The sequence below is a fragment of the Rhododendron vialii genome, chromosome 12a, assembly GCF_030253575.1.
Source record: "Rhododendron vialii isolate Sample 1 chromosome 12a, ASM3025357v1".
In the NCBI taxonomy this organism is placed as follows: Eukaryota; Viridiplantae; Streptophyta; class Magnoliopsida; order Ericales; family Ericaceae; genus Rhododendron; species Rhododendron vialii.
This window is the reverse complement of record NC_080568.1, coordinates 25,028,215-25,046,941: the sequence shown is the minus strand read 5'-3', so window position 1 is coordinate 25,046,941 and position 18,727 is coordinate 25,028,215. Positions and strand designations below refer to the sequence as shown.

General features: G+C 37.9%; 1 protein-coding gene across 1 annotated transcript; it reads left to right on the top strand.

Moving 5' to 3' along the window:
* The first annotated feature begins 861 nt into the window (after positions 1-861).
* On the top strand, positions 862-15,718 carry LOC131310850 (serine/threonine-protein kinase VIK-like). The gene is made up of 11 exons (XM_058338089.1): positions 862-1,309; positions 6,398-6,472; positions 6,943-7,059; positions 9,197-9,291; positions 12,089-12,209; positions 12,319-12,398; positions 13,878-13,937; positions 14,437-14,558; positions 14,652-14,737; positions 14,819-14,934; positions 15,112-15,718. The coding sequence occupies exons 1-11, from the start codon at positions 1,001-1,003 to the stop codon at positions 15,236-15,238; spliced, it is 1,308 nt and encodes a 435-aa protein (XP_058194072.1). The 5' UTR covers positions 862-1,000; the 3' UTR covers positions 15,239-15,718.
* The last annotated feature ends 3,009 nt before the right edge of the window (positions 15,719-18,727 follow it).

Here is an 18,727-nt window from a genome sequence, read left to right as displayed (position 1 = left end):
AAATTTGACTACTTGATTTTTTAACCATATTTTTTACCGGACCGTTTATGTTTTTCCGTTCTGTTTCCGTTAACTCCATTACCAAGCTATTTGTCCATCTGAGAGCAGAAATAACGTGGAGCCTTGGATTTGGCAGAATGCATCCCAGCCACACACTGGTCCATACTGGACAGTGGAAGACTGGAGGGGAGCCGAACCCGTTGTTATTTGGAACTTTGGATAATATAAGAAATAAAAAAAAGCTCGAGAGATGGGAGAATCTGGTTCTGTTGGTGGAGTTTCCACTTTCCACTCATTTTTTGTGAAAAAATGTACCAAAATTTTACGCCATTTTAGGTGGATTTTGTCCCAATGGGTATTTTGATTGGTTTCTTGCCAATAGTAAGTTTGGGTCTCAGATTGAGCAGAAGATTGCTCTTTGAGCAAGATGCTATTTTCTTGTTCCTATTAGTTACAATTTCAAGATTAATAAATTTTTTTTGCTGTTCAAATTTTTTTTTGTTGGCATTTTAGCTTGTTCACACTAACAACTTGTCAACAACAATTTCTTTATCGACAACTTTTTCACTCACGTACCCATCTACAACTTACTCACTAACGGAAACAACTTACATTTCTCAACAACTTATTCCGGAACAACCTAACATTTCTCAGAATCTTATTCACTACCGAAAATACCTAATAACTTTGAAGGAAGACAAGAGGGTAATTCCACATATCAACTCACCTAGGCAATTGCTACCTAACAACTTCATTGCGACAAATTCTTTTTCAAAATTTATTGCCTCTAATTACCCAAAATAAAAATTTATTGCCTCCCGGAAACGCCACGAAATGTAAAATCAGATTAACGCCCTGTTTGTTTGTCCCTTTCACCACCCACCTTTATGCCAGTGTAGTGTAGGTCACCAATTCACACATACTACTAGTCTACTAAGACTACTATACTACTCGGTAATTATACACGCACACACGCGAGTGTATCAATTAGTACGGAGGCATGAGTGGCAGCGAAGCGGAAGGGAGCTCGGGGCACTCGGCCGGTGGCGGCGATTCGTTGCCGGGGAAGGAGAAGAAGAAGGAGAAGGCAAGGGTGAGCAAGACGTCGCTGATACTCTGGCACGCCCACCAGAACGACGCCGTGGCGGTGCGGAAGCTCCTGGAGGAGGATCCGTCGCTTGTCCACGCCAGGGACTACGACAACCGGACCCCGCTCCACGTGGCCTCGCTCCACGGCTGGATCGATGTCGCCAAGTGTTTGATCCAGCACGGAGCTGATGTCAACGCCCAAGATCGCTGGAAGAACACGGTTAGTAGTGCTATATATACATTCATGCCTTTTGGAAATTAGGACTTCATTGGTTCTCCCTGTGGATATGTGTATATGTGCGTATGTGCTGTTGTTTTAGAACACGAAAGATCTGTTGTAACCACCATACTGGTACGAGGGTGTCGTATCCGTCCCGTATTGGTTCTAAACACAATAGCACCTGTACCATTTTTTTTGATAACCGGGTCTCCGGGCCAGCTCACGCGCAACTCGATTAATCCCGGGGCCTGAAGTGATTCCCTGGCAAACCTCTAGTGGCCCAAGGTTTGGAACTTTGGCCTTTGTGAGATTCGACATCGCGATCTCTGGGGGGCAAGCCCTTTAGCTGCTGTCTCATACCACTCAGTCAAACCCTTGGGGTTCAAATTCAATAGCATCTACGAGCGGCAATGAAGTCTCTCCAAACAATACACAAGAATGCAAAACATAACATTAGGCAAATCCCAATTAGCTCTCTATTAGCAATAAGGCCATGGAGGAGGATCTGTCTTTCTTTCTTATGACCAAGGTACTAATAACCATGTGGACATTGTTGGTTTAGGTAGCTATCTATTATTAATGTTAGGTGAAGTAGCTCTTTATTCATTTCCGCCATCCTCATAGTACAACCCCTTTGTCCCTGCCAAGGACAGATTCAGTCTCAAATTTGTTTCTTAATTCCTTGCGTTTACATCTTTATCTACTTGTCTTTCTTCTGCTCAGGAGATTTGTTGCAATGGCTTTTTCTGAAATAGTTCTTTCTTTTGCTGTTGTTATGTTGTCTGTGAATTCCGCTACTGAATTAACAACTGTTTGCTGTTTAAGGATGTAGTGTGGTTCAATAAACAAAAGTTATATGCCTAAGAAGCCGTGAAAGCCTTTGTAGTAGGTGTTGGTAGAGGAAGAATCTGGTTATCTTACTAGACGGCCTATAGTTGTGCTGATTTTGAAGGATCATGCAATTGTGCAGCTCCGCACTAGATTTTCCAAGGCTAAATATGAACTACGACCTGTGGTTAGAGACAAGCTTTGACAAGAATAGTAGAATTGACTTACATGACTCTTGTATATAGCCAGAAGTTGAAAGCTTTTTGAAGATGCAGTACTCTGATCAGTGCTTTCTGATTGGAATGGGTACTGCCAAGATGGACCAGACTAGGCTTCTAAATTGCGGTATGAGGATACATATCAGTAGCTATGATACGAGAATCTATTGGCTAATATCAGATCATAATGGCCGATACACAGGTAAATTACGGCATCGAACGCCCAAAAATCCCATGATGTATCCACCGATATGATAAGTAGCTGCCAATGTTTATAATCTTGGATCAGGATTTGGCTCTATCATCTCCAATGGAAAATTAGATGAAACAAGATTCTCTCATAGAAGAATTTGAAAACCTCTAATACGATGCAGTAATGAAGAAACTCGGAGGTAGTTATCAATTACTCTCATTCACCAAGAGATGGAGATGGTCATGGACACATACCACCTCTGTAGCAACTAGTGTCCGGTCTAATACAACATTTTATTTGCATTTGCAAACAGCACCGCGGGAGGAATTGCAACCAATACATGAATAACCACATATGAGACCCGTATTGTTGGCGGGTGTTTCTACTGCGATATAATGGTTGCCATGGAAATTGTTATACAAGATGGGAGCCCATTTATTGTTTCTCTTGAGTCTTGCCATAGCAGAACCTTAATATCCATATCATGTTAACTTTATTGCTAAAGGTGGATCTGTTGCACTGGAAAGAGGGAGATTTGTACAATTTCAGATACGAGTTATTGTTAACACCACCCATGGTTATCTATTTAGGGGCCAAATTAATGCTTCTTAGATTGATGTCTTGCTCGAAGATGGCAAAACCTACTTGGGTGTCTCTATCTACTTCTTGAGTGCCATCAGAACTCAAGAATCTCCGCTATCCATGTCGGACACTCCGGTGACACACAGGGAAACATATGGGACACGCAACATGGCATGGCCATTTAACTGTACTAATTTTTTATTATGGGATATGTCGGGAACACACATGGGGACATGATAGGGTATTTTTATAAATTTTAAAAGTTTTTCAAGATAAAATATTTGTAACTTTAACAATATTGCACCAAAAGTATAATATATGACATATCTACACACACACACACATATGTATCGATATGAGTCTTAGGCTAAATATATAGTGGTTTCAATGTAGGTTTGCATAACTAAAAAAATTACCATGTCCCCTACCATGTTCATGTCCACATTTTATTTTGGGAATGAATGTGTTCCCTATCCGCATCTGTGTCCCCACCATGTCTGTGTCTGTATTTGTGCTACATAGAACTGTATACATGCACTTGAGGAGTAGAGCGAGGGACCCAAGTAGGTTTCACCATCTTCAAGCAAGACATCAGGCCTAGTGGTATGATCAATGGATCTGGCATCTACGGTTTTAACGGTGTTTTCTTCATAGGATAGAATAGAGATCTAGAAATTTCCAACAATGCGGAAGAAAAGTATCCCTCTTTCCATGGTAGCAAACCCACCTCTAGCGGTAAAAGTTTGGATGTTATGAATGTTGAAGTTTTGTTATATATAAAACTTTCCATCCTAGCCAGTATGTCAGAATCAAAGCATCCATTGCTTATATAAGCCGTATACATGGCTATTTGTGCAGTGATTACGATTCTCCTTGCAGTGCCATTTGCATATCTGAAAAGGTTGGCGTGCTTGACAGGGCACTGGTTTCTATTGAAGTTGCATCAGTCTGTGACCAACTCCATCTCTTGGCGAATGATAACCACTGACAAATTGCGTCACTACGGCATGATATTGAATGTTTTCAATCCTTCGATGAAAAACTCCCGTCAATCAATTTCTACTGTAGACACGAGTTGAAAGCTTGGTCCATCTTAATGGTATGTATTTACTTATAAGGCACTGGTCTAAGTGCTTCATAAGTGAAGCTTTCAACTTTGGGACATGTACGATCTAAGAAGCACGTGTACAGGTAGGAGTGCGGGTACGGGTACGATACGGGTACGTTGATAGGTCAAAACCTAAAAAATGCAGGGTATGGGTACAGTTGGGGTACATCTATAACTATGTACTACACTGTCTACACATAACTTGGGCAATTCGGAATCCAACATCAAATAATAGTTTGACACCAAACTTAAGGTACAAATCAGAGTTTGATGCCATTATACTAAAGAACCTTTAGACCAAAAATTGTTATTGTACAATCTTGCTAAGCATAGAATAAGGAAGTCTTGTCAACTTAGTTTCATCTTTGTGTTGCGTACGGCTTGATATATGTTGCGGTACTTCTGGGGTACGGCAATAGTCGAGGAGAAGTTCGGTACGTGAAACTGCACATCCAGCTCTGGGATTAATGAAGAATCAGATTGGAGGCTTTAATACAACACCATTTGGATTGCAATTAATTTATACATGACCTATTGGAAAAAAAATTGTATGGCCTAACGATTGATGTTTTGCATTAATTACCAAGTTTCTTTTTCACCATTTTGCAAGAGTATAGTTTTTCAGTTTTCACAATGTAGCCTGGTGTCTTTTTGTTTGTTTTGTTTTGTTTTTTGTGTGTTTTCCAAGTAGCCTTATGCTGCCGTATTTGTCTACATGCTTCATAGAGTTTTGTGAAAGCTCCATAAAATTACTGATTACCAGAACTCTTGACCAACATAGTATAGAGCAGGTTTCCTGTAGCCACTTGCAAAGCTATACTTGTTGGTTTCTCACCTTGTTTAGTGTAAAGTCCCACATCGGAGACTTATGGGAAAGTCATGTGATATATATGGCAAGACCCTCCAGCTACTATTAACTTGAGGTTAACCTTTTGAGCCACGTGGTTAGGCTAAGGGTTAAGCAGGTCAGCTGGGGCGGGTCATTACCGGGCTACGAATCGAATGGCAATTATGCAAATCGTGTGCAAGGGAAGAAAAAGGCGAGGTTTTCCGTAAGTGCCATATTCATCCATTGTTTTTACTGCAGAAATGTTGTATCTGATCTGAAGTTTCTGAAAAAAGGCAAGGTTTTCCGTAAGTGCCGTAATAGGTCATTGGGGCAGACAGGGGCATGCCCATTGGCTCTCTTAAGTTTCTGAAATTTCCCTCAGGTCTGACAGGTTTGTGGGTGGTATTTTATATGAAGTGTTGTGTCCCCTCTAGACTGAGGGAAATTTTAACTGGCATTCTGAGGTTGACATACGTGCTGGTCTACAGAATCAGTCTGGATTCAAGCTTTGTGTGAGAAAAAATATTTGGCAAGCAGACTTAGCAGACTAACCTGGGATAATAGCCCTCTCCGTATTAGGCTGAATCAAGACTCGTGTTCACATACATATGCTCTACTGAAATAAATTTCGCGGAAAACCAGCTATATCTGATCTTGGTTGGTCGTAATGGCTATTACCTGCGAAAGAGTGATTTCTATCATCGGGATAGATGACAGCCGGGAATCCCATCCTCCTTTTTCGGAAAGAGCCTTCACCATTTTGGTTGGTTTAAGGGTTGATAGGGAGTGTGGATCTACTACCAACATTCTCCTTTCACATGAAAATATATAACAAGGAACACATAATAGGTTGATTGGGAGAAGAAAACTGTGCAAAGAGGCGATTCATGACTTCGACATAGAAAACAATACCTTCATCTTGATGGTGTGTATATGAGACGGCTGTAACAGTATTCTTTTTAACCTTGTCTCGCCATTGAGAAAATCTAGACCAGGTATGTGATGACTGTCAAAAGCAAACATGACTGCTTTCTCTCTGAAACATGTGATATCATGGTTTGAGAACTGGCTGTTGTGTCCGTTATTGAGCCACACTTGCTTTTTGCAGAGATCGAGTTGCAAAATTTTGGTTTATATGGTATTCATGTAGTTTTTGATCTTTTTAAGATGGCAAATAGAGGCTTTCATATTCTTTGACAAAACTTTAAAATCTACCTAGTTTTTAGTAGTGGCAATCCTGTTCAGATTCCTTTCAAAGTCTTCGTGTAGCTATAATAGCCAGAATTAAACTGGCAATTTTGCTTTCTGAACTTCATATCGCTCATGACAGCCTCTAGCTGACGCGGAAGGAGCTAAAAAGCATGCCATGATTGAGTTGTTAAAGTCATATGGTGGTCTGTCCTATGTAAGTTCAATGCTCTCCATTGTTTTATTTAATGTTCAATTGTGCATCTTAATTTTACTTTTGAAAATGTTAACCTTTGCAGCATTTTTAAATTTTTTTATTATCATGCTTAGTTGTGTTTCTAGAATTTTTTTTTCTCTTTTCACAAATTGCAAATATACAATGCATCTCCAGAATTTGTTTATCCTTCATCTGTTTATGAGACTATATTCATACAGAATCATTTATACTCTAAATTCTGTGACAGCTTGAATTATTCATGTAGCTGGAACATGAAAATGCATTTGTTAGATGGTAGCTGGAACATGAAAATGCATTTGTTAGATGGGGTCTCCATTTTTTCTGGCTTTGATGATATACTAATACAACAACCACGTAGTACTGGATTTCTTCATGAATAAGCTGACGTGCCTTCTTGATTTTGCAACATTTGTTTTGGGTGCTCCCTCATGTTCTAGATTATGCTGCAGGGCCAAAATGGCAGCCATTTTGAACCGAAGCCTGTTCCACCTCCTCTACCCAATAAGTGTGATTGGGAGATTGATCCTTCTGAGCTGGACTTCTCAACTTCGAATATTATCGGAAAGGTATTTTTTTTTGTTTGCCCAATTGTTGTCAATACACTGGTTGAATTGAACTTTTTTCCTGGTAGCTGGCCTGGGAGTATAAGCCTGGGTTAAGGGTCCACTGTACCAGGAAGTGTATTTGATTTAGGATGGCAATTTGGCAAGGATCCATGTTGCCACCATTTTTCGGGATCAGTGGTGTTTAATCCTTAATAAGGATATCCTATAAGCAAACCTATGGGGTGCTTCTCAATATAATACTTATAAGCAAATCTAGGTTAGGTTCTCATCGCTAGCAGTAATAAAGTTACAGGTAGAAGTTGTTATGCTGTCGAACTCTGACTTCAAAAGTTCACTTGCATGATAATGTCGTATAAATTTTGATGTTGGAGTTTTGTCATTCTAGACATCGGAATTGGTATTTTAATTTTTCAGGTCCCAATATAGACTTCATGTAGATATCTAGTTTTTTGGAGTCCACTTGTGAATATATGACTGGATATGATACCCTAAACTGGTTAGTTATGCTGTCAAACTCTGACTTCAAAAGTTCACTTGCATGATAATGTGGTATAAGTTTTGATGGTGGAGTTTTGTCATTCTAGACATCAGAATTGGTATTTCAATTTTTCAGGTCCCAATATGGACTAGATATGATATCCTAAACTGGTTACTGGATGTTTGTCGTCTTTCCTATGGTAAACCTTGTACTCCAATATTTCAGTAGATATAGAGGCTTATACACGGTCAAATTTTCCACATGAGCTAACAATCTTTTAAAGCTTTGTTGTAGTGAAAATCTAAACATCAACCTAGTTTGTCCCAAACTTCAGGGATGGAATGCTGTGGTATGTTAATGGTCAATGTGAGATATATGGTCATGCACTTGTGAAATAACTTCATGCTTTATACATGTTGGGGTTTCCCTTGTTGGTGACATGCTATGCCCTTCAACTTGAAGCGACCAGAGTACCCCTGAAGTTGTATTTACTTTCTATGTTACAGCATTTTTTTATGGTAAGAAAGGGACTGATTCTATTTGTACCCGAAAGACTTCTCTCTAGCCCCTATTTTACTCTGCACGCTCATTTAAAAATTACTCCTCTGTTCTTAAATGGTTGTCCACCATGTTTTTACGTGCAATTTTTTGAACCAAAATATAAGGTACTTTCGTGCATAATTTTAAAAATTTCTTGACACCAAATTAGAGATCTCAATGAGACCTCTAATTTGGTGTCAAGAAATTTTAAAAATTATGCACAAAAGTACCTTATATTTTTGGTTCGAAAATTGCACATAAAAACATGGTGGACTATCATTTAGGAATGGAGGGAGTAATACAAGTCTGAAAAGCCTCATCATCAACAAGCTATGCTCCTAATTTTGTTCAACACAAACTCATTGGCTACCGCGATAAGCCATCACCTCAGCCGTCTCTGCACCATCTCCACCATAGCCGCACCAGAATCTATACAGGTTGAAGATGACAAGGCCGAGGACACTGGATAAGCTATTTGCAGTTGATTGTAGAGTCACATGGGAAGTTAAGCTTTTGATTGGATTTGCCACTCTTACGTCACGTTGTCACCACCTACTTTGTAATCCTGAACGATTATTTGTTTGGAAATTCGAACTCTGGATTGACTAAATTGCATGACTTACCTGATTGGATTATGAATAATTAGGTCACAACACTTTTCAGATTCGATTATGTTCTCATCCTAATCATAGCGTAGGATTTACTATGAGTAACTTGAATAATTTGTACAATGATTAACTTGACAAAAGATTCTTGTGCTCGAACAAAAGTTGGTGGTTATGGAGGTGGAGAGATGAGCGTTAGTTGATTCTGGTGGTTGCGATGAGTGTGCAAAAAAATCAGGTTTAAAGTTTGTTGAAGATGAGGGCATTTTAGGGTGAAAACAAATTCTGTATTGGGTGTGGGAGAAACTGGGGCTAGAGAAAAATTCAGTGTGTTCGAATAGAATCACTCTAGGAAAGCTTACAAACCGATATTGTCAAGCTTTATATGGCTAACTGAGTTGTCATTTGACTCTATACTGTATGTTGTACTTTGGCTCTCAGATTTAAAGCTATTACTGTACTTAATTTTGATTTATCTGGTCTATTCTTACTGGATGGGTGCTGATTCTGGCAGGGATCCTTTGGTGAGATTTTAAAAGCATGCTGGCGTGGAACACCTGTGGCTGTCAAGCGCATTCTACCAAATCTTTCAGATGATAGATTGGTGATGTAAAATCAACTATCTTTGTCTGAATTACTTATCATTGACTTGAATTGTTTTGGTTGCGTTCTTTTAAGCTTACAAGTCTGGAACTTATTCCAGTTTTTCCTTGTAACACCACGATTTTTCGAAGACGTTAAAGAATGCATTTTTCCAAAATGATCTCATTTATTTAATACTAAAGAATCGAATTCTTAGGTTTAGTTCTTACAACCATAAAAAAAAATAACACTCCCTCTGTCCCAAATTGAATGTCAAGTTTTGATATTTGTGCCAATTTCAATACTCCCTCCTCTGCGGATCAAAAAAAAAAAATACTCCCTCCTCTCGTTGAGACGGATAAATAATAAAAAAAAATCACGTGAATCTAAAAAATAAAAATAAAAATACACAAAAACGAAAAAATTAATTAAATGAAAGAGAACCAAGCCTTATTAACCTTTGTTTTGTTTGTTTAATCTAAAATGGGATTTCATCTTTACCAGCAGTTTGGGATCATAATCATGTTGCTGTCATTGTTGTAGGCTTTGTAGATTTGTAGTGCTTGTGACTGTGTTGATTATTCATTGTGCAGTGACATGTTTTGCACTTGTGGTGAGTGATGTGGTGACAGGTAAAGCGTTGGTCCCTCTAGCAGTGCATGAGTTGCTAGATTGTATGTACTGGGTAAAACGAAAAGGAGGATCGGTAATCCTAATTTTTGATTATGTATGTACGCGTGAATTAGCATATGAGAGAGACTATCCCTTTACGGGTGGACAAGATACATGTAAAAGCTATGTGAAAGTAGTATGTATTGAATTTGGAATAGCAATTTTTGAATTATTTTTCTTCCTATTTAACTTTTTTCTTCATTTACAGCTTTTTATTGTATTTTTTCATTACTAGATGAGATATATGGATTTGAAATGATAGGGATTTTGTACCCTTCCTCGGGATGAATTGCTTTGCTTTTGGTTCTCATCGTTTAGAGGAAGAGTACAACATCCCTCTATCATTTCAAATCCATATATCATCTAGTAATGAAAGCACCAAGTTAAAAATAAAATAAAAAATTGTAAATGAAGAAAAAAGTTAAATAGAAAGAAAAATAATTTAAAAATTGCTAGTACAAATTCAATACATATTACCTTCAAGTATCTTTTATATGTATTTTGTCCACCCGTAAAGGGGTAGTCTCTCATTCGCTAATCCACTCGTACATACATAATCAAAAGCTAGGATTATCGATCCTCCTTTTCCTTTTACCCAGCACATACAATCTAGCAACTCCTGCGCTGCTAGAGGGACCAAAGCTTTACCCTCACATAAAACTAGGTGGCTTGTCACCACAAGTGCAAAGCATGTCACTGCACAATAAATAATCAACACAATCAAAAGCACTACAAAGCCTAGAACAATGACTGTGATCCCAAATTGCTGGTAAGATGAAATCCCATTTTTGATTAAACAAACAAAACAGAGGTTAATAAGGCTTGGTTCTTTTTCACTTAATTAACTTTTTCGTTTTTGTTTGTTTTTTTTGAATTTTTGTTAGATTCACATGATTTTTTTTCTTGAGAAGAGGAGGGAGTATTGAAATTCAGATATCAAAACTTGACTTCCACTCTGGATTTTTTTTTTATTTTTATGGTTGTAAGAACTAAACCTAAAAATTTGATTCTTTAGTACTAAATAAATGAGATCATTTTGGAAAAATGCATTCTTTTAACGTCTTAAAAAAATCGGGGTGTCACCACGAGTGCAAAGCATGTCACTGCAAACTCAATCGAAATCACCATTATGCGGGAAAGAGTCGGACAAAACCTCTCACTTCTCTCTCTTCTTTACTGCCTTTACTCTCTCAACGAAAAGAGGAACCCAATTCCATGCCACCCAATTTTTCTTTCTTTTTTGTATCTCTATATATCTATCTGCCATAATTGAACCTCGTGAATAAAATTTACTATCTTTTTTTAATTGAACCTCATGAATAATATTGCCTTTACTCGCTTTTTTAAAAAAAAAAAAAATGAAGCTCTCTTTACCTCTCTCTATTACATGATTTTTTTTTTATTCAGTATTCTACACTTTTTACATGTAAAACATATACTTTATTTTGCTTGAAAAATATACTAATTTTAATCAATAACATAACAAATACCATTGGTATGCTGTAGTAGCAAAATGCCAATCTTGAACCTCATGAATGTTCAATGAACGTTGTATAGGTTGGTTTGAAACAATATTGTTTCTCTGTATGCTTTGTACTAGTGTTGTCGTAAAGCTTTTCCAAAAACTAGTGACGATTTAGTAGATATAACCTCGTGAGCATTAGATGGAGATTTTTAAAAATTAGTGAACATCCACTAGATTTGGACACCGAACACACTCCTTATGTTTCCGAAAAATGTTTCCACAAATGCATGAGCTACAGGATCTGGGTTCATGGTTGACATCATTGAAAGTAGTTCTTCCAGCTTGAAGAATGATTTCTTTGGTGCTTGAAACTTGCTACACTTGGTAGAAAATGGGACCTTAGCGAAAGCTAAAATGTTAGACCTGACATCTTGGGAGCATAATCTGTTTGAAAAGATATATGGAATAAATGCATTTGAAGATAGGAAAGCATGTATATGAAGAGATTTGGCTGAATAAATTGTTTCGAATAGATTATACCTGCCAGGAAGTTTACAAAATGATTTTACTTGGATATGTTAGATTTCGTTTCCCCCTTAACAATAAATCATATTGATTGCTGTTGTCCTAACATTATGTGATGTCGAAGCACGTAACAATTACTTATATACCTCTGGGCTGGCGCAGTCAGGACTTCAGGCATGAGGTGAATTTGCTTGTGAAGCTTCGCCACCCAAATATAGTCCAATTCCTAGGAGCTGTAACAGAAAGGAAGCCCCTAATGTTAATTACTGAGTACTTGCGCGGGGTAAATGCATGATATTGTTTACTGTGTTCCAAAGCTGTATTTTTTTTTCACCACATGAAATGTAGTTTTCCCATGCCAAAATGATTGCATTCTTTAATATCTGTTGTAGGGTGACCTTCACCAGTGTCTGAAGGAAAAGGGTGCTCTTAGTCCATCAACTGCGATCAACTTTGCTTTAGACATTGCCAGGTAATTAATGGCATTTTTGTGAATTTTCTGTTAGAAAATGTATGTTATAGGAAGATTTTTTTACCATCAGGTCCATCGCCCGGTAATATGAATATTAGAAACATAGGGAGTTGTACTAGTTATCTGAAGGAAATTAGAAAAATTGGGGAAACCAGAAAATGAACGTAGTCATTCTTTTCTTTTGGAAAAAAGCGAATAAGTTTTTGAATATGTAGCTGCACAGTTTAGAATGCTAGGTTTGCATTAATTCAGTCCTTTGGGAATCATTATGTGGCTCATTCTACTTTTGTCTTTTATCAGTCCACTAAGTTTCAACTGATGGTGTTATGTGTACTTAGGCTTTGGAATAAGTTTGGTCATATGTCAGCATATCTTGTGCTCTTCTGTTTTATTGAACTTATATAAGTTGAAGCTTTTCCGAAATTCTGGTGTGAGCATTGTCAAAATAGATGAAAAAATAACGTCGAGAGTGAATACAAAAACTAGTACATGAAGGTTCTATTTGACTTTAAGGAATAAACTTAGGCGTGAGAAGCCTTTATTTAAAATCAAAAGTTTGGCGTGAGAGAAATGCGAGATGCTTTGAAGGAGTAGAAAAGCCTTTATTTAAAATCTAAAGTTTTGTGGTTAATAGTTTGTATAGTTGGGACAAGGGAGAATGCAATCCTTCCCTTGATCAATTTCTAGGTTGGTTCGAATTGTTTATCTCACATAGTGGTGTATAGGGCCTTTTTGTCTTTGGCCTTCTTGTATACGGGCGGCATTCCCTTAATGCCTTATTTCTAATATATTTATTTACTTATCAAAAAAAGAAGAAGGAATAAACTTAGGCGTGCTTGTAGAAGAAAACCTTGGTAGTGCTTGTTAATCTAGATTTCAGCTGGATTCAACAATGTCGTACTTTTTCATGATCAAATAATCAAATTCTTTGGGCCCTGTTTGTTTGACTGGGCTAGTAATGAGAGTTTACATTATCCCTAGGTTTAGTAATCTCACTGGACTAGTACTGTGGGAATTTTCAGTACCTCGCTGCCCCAGTTATTCTATATCGTCCATTTATGGGATTTCATATCAGAAGGGTATTTAATCCTGGTAGCAAAAGATCCAAACCAGTGCAGGAAACATATTCCCCTTGAATTTGTAGTCCAATCATATGTTCTGATCTGGGCAATCAAACGGGGCCTTATCGTGTTAGGAATGGGCTCCCTTTTTTCCTTTGAAAATGTTTTACTATGTGCTTGAAAAATTTAAAGTGGACCCAGACAAGCTTGCCAGATCACTCCCCCTAGTCACTTTCAGTGGGACTAGAATTCTTGAATTTTTCCAGTGAGAGAAAAGTTCTTTTCTTTTGAGATATTTGCTATATGGAACATGAGTGGGATATGTCGATCATTTCTTAGTAGTTTTTTCCGAATTGCCGATTGAAGCTCTATAGAATTTGGATGCAGTACTAATATGAATTTTGCAAATCTTGCCCAGAGGCATGGCTTATCTTCACAATGAGCCAAATGTTGTAATACACAGAGACCTAAAGCCAAGGTGAGTTAATCTTTTGCCAGACCTGTGTGGAGATATAAGATTTAGCTTACTTTCATGCTTGATCATTTGGGATGCGGAGATTACAATATCTGTTTCACTTTCAAGCTCGGTTTTGGGGTGTTCTTTTTTTTTTTTTTGGTAAAGAAGATTTTATTACCAAAAAGAGCAAGACTACAAGGGAAACAAAGGGGCATACCCCTGAATACAAGTGAAACAAAACAAATCCAAAACTAAGACAAGCCTTACACTATACAACAAATTAAACCAAAATTTTCACAGAAATATTCCAGGCCCCACACAAATCCCGATTTACATTGCTACTTCCTACTTTTCTCCGAACAATCTGCTCTATAGCACCTTCAAGGTTGGGGTGCTTATTGCCAAAAATGCTTTCATTTCTGGCCTTCCACATATAATATACAGAACCTGCCAGCTAATTTGTACGAAGCTGGGTGGTTTTTTGCATTATGAGCAGCCTGAATAGGGTGATTATTTACAGGAATGTCCTTTTAGTCAACTCCAGCGCAGACCATTTAAAAGTTGGGGACTTTGGTCTAAGCAAGCTCATCAGGGTTCAAAATTCTCATGATGTTTACAAAATGACAGGAGAGACTGGAAGCTGTGAGTGTTTGTATAATACTAATTTGGACATTTAACATTTGAGGAAATCTTGTGTCCAATAGTTTCTGATCTTCTGATGGTTTAAAACAAAAGATCGGTATATGGCTCCTGAAGTTTTCAAGCACCGGAAGTATGATAAGAAGGTTGATGTTTTCTCTTTCGCAATGATACTATATGAGGTGATTTTCGTTCCTCTTATAGTTATGAAGATGTGAACTGATGGAACAAGATAAAGATTATACTGGACTTAAATGGTGCAGATGCTTGAAGGTGATCCACCGATGTCTCACTATGAACCTTATGAAGCAGCCAAATATGTGGCAGAAGGACACAGGCCTATATTCAGAGCCAAGGGTTACACTCCTCAATTGAAAGAGTAAGTTGATTGTTATTCTCTTACCAGGACTTCAGTATTGGCACCATGCTTTACGCATGGTGGCAGATACCTATCAAGGATTAATCACATTCTCCTAACAGTTTTTTTGCTAATGACACAAGTTAGATGAGCTTGAATTTTGGGATGCTGATTTCTACTCTGTGTTTGACTTTTTAGGTTAACGGAAGAGTGCTGGGCTGCAGACATGAACCTGAGACCCTCTTTCTTGGAAATTCTCAAGAGGCTTGAGAAAATTAAAGAATCTATATCATCAGACCACCATTGGCACATCTTTACCACATGACAGAGTAAAGCCAAACATGGCCCAAGACTGGTATGAAAGTTTGAGATTCCAATCTCCCCATTTCTGATTGGCCAGGTGGGGTTGTGAATAGATTCAACTGGGTGGGTACGCAAGAGTGTAGCCGCCACGCTTGTATTTTTGGCTTATTCTTACTATACAGGCCCGTCCTAATCTATAGTCGATTGGGATTTACTGTAATATTTCCGATGCCTTGTCAAGGGCTGTAGTCCGAATTACAATTAACTAGATTTCCTCATTTTTCTTGTAAGTGGTAATGATTCGGAGTGATTGCTTATGAACTTGATAAGCAATGTTTTGACTGTTCCCTATTTTGTTGTTTCTCTGCAATTTTCTCTGCAGTATAGATAGCGAGAACATCATTTAAGGGCCTTTGATTGTCTTTTTTTTTTGTTCTACCTCTTATAAAAGCTGAAACTGGTGGTTCCATAATATACTAAATTCTGAGGGATTTCAGGATTTTGTGGCGCTGTTACTGTTGCTTATTTCTGTAAGTTCTAAAATAACTGTTGTGAAAGTATCTTTAGAATAATCGCACTGATAGCTGATCTCGAGCGCATTGTTTGGTTTAGTTTCTTTCTTTCTTTTAATCTTTTGCTCACACAATAATCTGGAGACTTCACTGCATGGTAAGCCTTCTACTGATCTGCTTTGGTGTTGCTAGTGAATTCTTATGGCAGGATGTGTTTCAGTTTCCCCTTATTATTCGTACAGGAAGCTTGAGTGCAGCAGTCCTACATTGACGTCCAGTGGAGCTTAATTAGCTGAAATCAAACCTCTTCATTCCTTATAGCTGCTAGAGGCGGGGTAAGGCTTTTTTGTATTGCCGGTTAAATAGGAGAAGCAAATGATCTACTATCCTCAATGGTATGCGATCGTTTGCGCTTAGGCCTTGCATATATATTGAAGACCTGAAAACTTTCCTTGACCTTTGATTTGTACCTACGAGCCCTATGCTTGCTTGGACCAGCCATATGACAACCTCCATTCTTAAAAATGATATCCCTGAAGGGCCATGGTCCGTATAGACCTGAGATATCTCATCATGCGATTGGTTGAGCGAGCCATATGATGACCTTCATCCTCATAATCATTGTCTCTAAAGGCCGGGATACGCTTAGACTTGAGATTCCTCGATCACACTTGAACTCTGAGTTGTGGTGGAAGTGTTTGGCACAATATCTCGGGAGAGGGCATGCTCAGAATTATTTTCCCAAAAAGCCGTGGTTCGCTTGGACTTGAGGTTTGTTACACTTGAACCCTGATGCACAAGATGAGCTTCTGTACTAGTCAGAGACTTCACAATATTGGAATATTGAGGCGGAGTTTGTAAACCAACAAGCACAGGAACATGCTCGCAAACAGACACATTTGCTACCTCAACTGTGGTGGAAATGTTCGGCGTAGTATCCTGAGAGTCACAATTCGTAGGGTCTTTTAATTCTTGCTTTTGCCTCGAATCTCTGCACAGGTGAGATACTTGGTCGGATGGGAAAACCCGAAAGGGCTATTTGAGGATGACGTGCGTAACGCACTTGTCTCCCTTGATTCCATCCTGAATCTCTATAACTCTTTAAATGCACTTGTCTCCCTTGATTCCATCCTGAATCTCTATAACTCTTTAAATACTTGGTACCATGCTTCTGTATATTCTTTGGAGTAGAAGATGCCACCAAATTGCAACTTTTCCTTCGAGTAACAAGGGGACCAGAGTTCATTGACTGATAGTATATAATGATATATGCCCCGTTAATTGTGTTCGATGAGACTGTAGGAAACAGGGGTGGACTAAACTTGTCTTGAAAGGGAAGCAAAGGGAAGCTTTGGCATTGGGAGGTGATCGGAAAGCAGGATAAGCTATCTTGGGTTACGATATTTGACCAAAATATGTACAGGAAATAACTAGGGGTGCTAATCGAGTCAAACAAGCCGAATCGAGTCAAAATCTTTTTGCGCTAAAAAGTGGTTATTTCTCAAAATACTTGGGTAAAAGTAAAGGAATTTTACTTTTCCGATTTCTCTTGTCGAGACGACTCAATAGCCGACAAAAGTCTGGAGCAAAACCATAAAATACGAAAAAAATTCAAATAAGGACAAAATTCTCAGATTTAAGTTAAGTTCTAAAGAACGAAATTAATGTTTACGAGTTTGTCGAGTCAAACACTAATATGCCCGGGCTTGATTTGGATTTATAAACAAACAATTTAAAGTGATTGAATTTGGCAATACTCCACCTCCATCCGTCCCAAAGTTGTTTGTCTATTTTTGATATTCGTGCTAGTTTCTAATCGTTAATATCTTTCAATATGTATCTCCAAACATATGCAACATAGATCCCTTTTTTTAAAGTTCTTGATAGTTCTACAATACAAAGTGTTCAAAATTATAAAAAAATATTATAAATTAAAAATATAAACAATTAAAAAATTACACAAACATAAAAAATAAACAAACTAAATGAGACGAAGGAACTACTATTATTTTAACGGTTTTGCTATTGTTAGCCCATTGGGTTGACGATAAGCACTCTAGAAGATAAAAAAAATACATATTTTTGTGTATTTTTTTACGCTCTTTAATACACAATCACACGCTTATTATTGTCAGCCCATTAGTCTGATTTTAAAATTTTTCTTATTTTAAAACGAGTTTAAACAAAACAAAGATCGAATCGAGCTCGAGCTCGAACGCTTTAGTTGGTTCAGCTGCCCTAGGAAATAACCAATCTCAAGAATATCGTCGCATCTTTTTGATCGGCAATCTCAAGAATACCAAGTAGTATTATTGCAGGCATGTGTATAGAAACACACAGGTGGAGTAATTAAAAATTAGCTTAAAAGAGTCAGACACGTCACATGCCTACTTTCCCCCAATTCTCCCACGCATTAAACAACATTCCAAATCAATTCTAAAAACAGCACTAGTCTACAGAAAAAAGAATACTCCTATTTTTGTTCACCCACCTTTAAGGAGTGGCGAACGTTAATTTTCCTTATGACGGTGAAAATTGTGTAGAGTCGACGGCATCAATATTTTTTATTTATAATAATAAGTTGGTTTGTGATGAGACCTACATAATTTTCTTAAATCATAAGAAGGGTAATATTTACCTTAGCTGGAAATACTGTCAAGCACTCGTACCAAGCGGGGGGTGCTGAGCTACATCCGGCCATTCATCTCTGCATGGACTGTTCGGATTGAATCTAAGCGCATACAGATTTGAACCGTTCATTATTTTATCAAGATCCAAGCCATCTATCGCCTAAATAATCAACTGCTCGGCACCGCTGTCGAGTACTCTCGCTTGATAGTATCTCCCAATCTCTTGAAAGGATGTTGAATAAAATTATTCCCGTGGAGAGAAACACCCGACTTTAATTTAAATTACTCCAATAAACACTAGTCGACAAAAACACTTGACTTTAAATTTAAAAAAAAAAAAATCAATTCTCTGCCGCTCAAAAAATACTA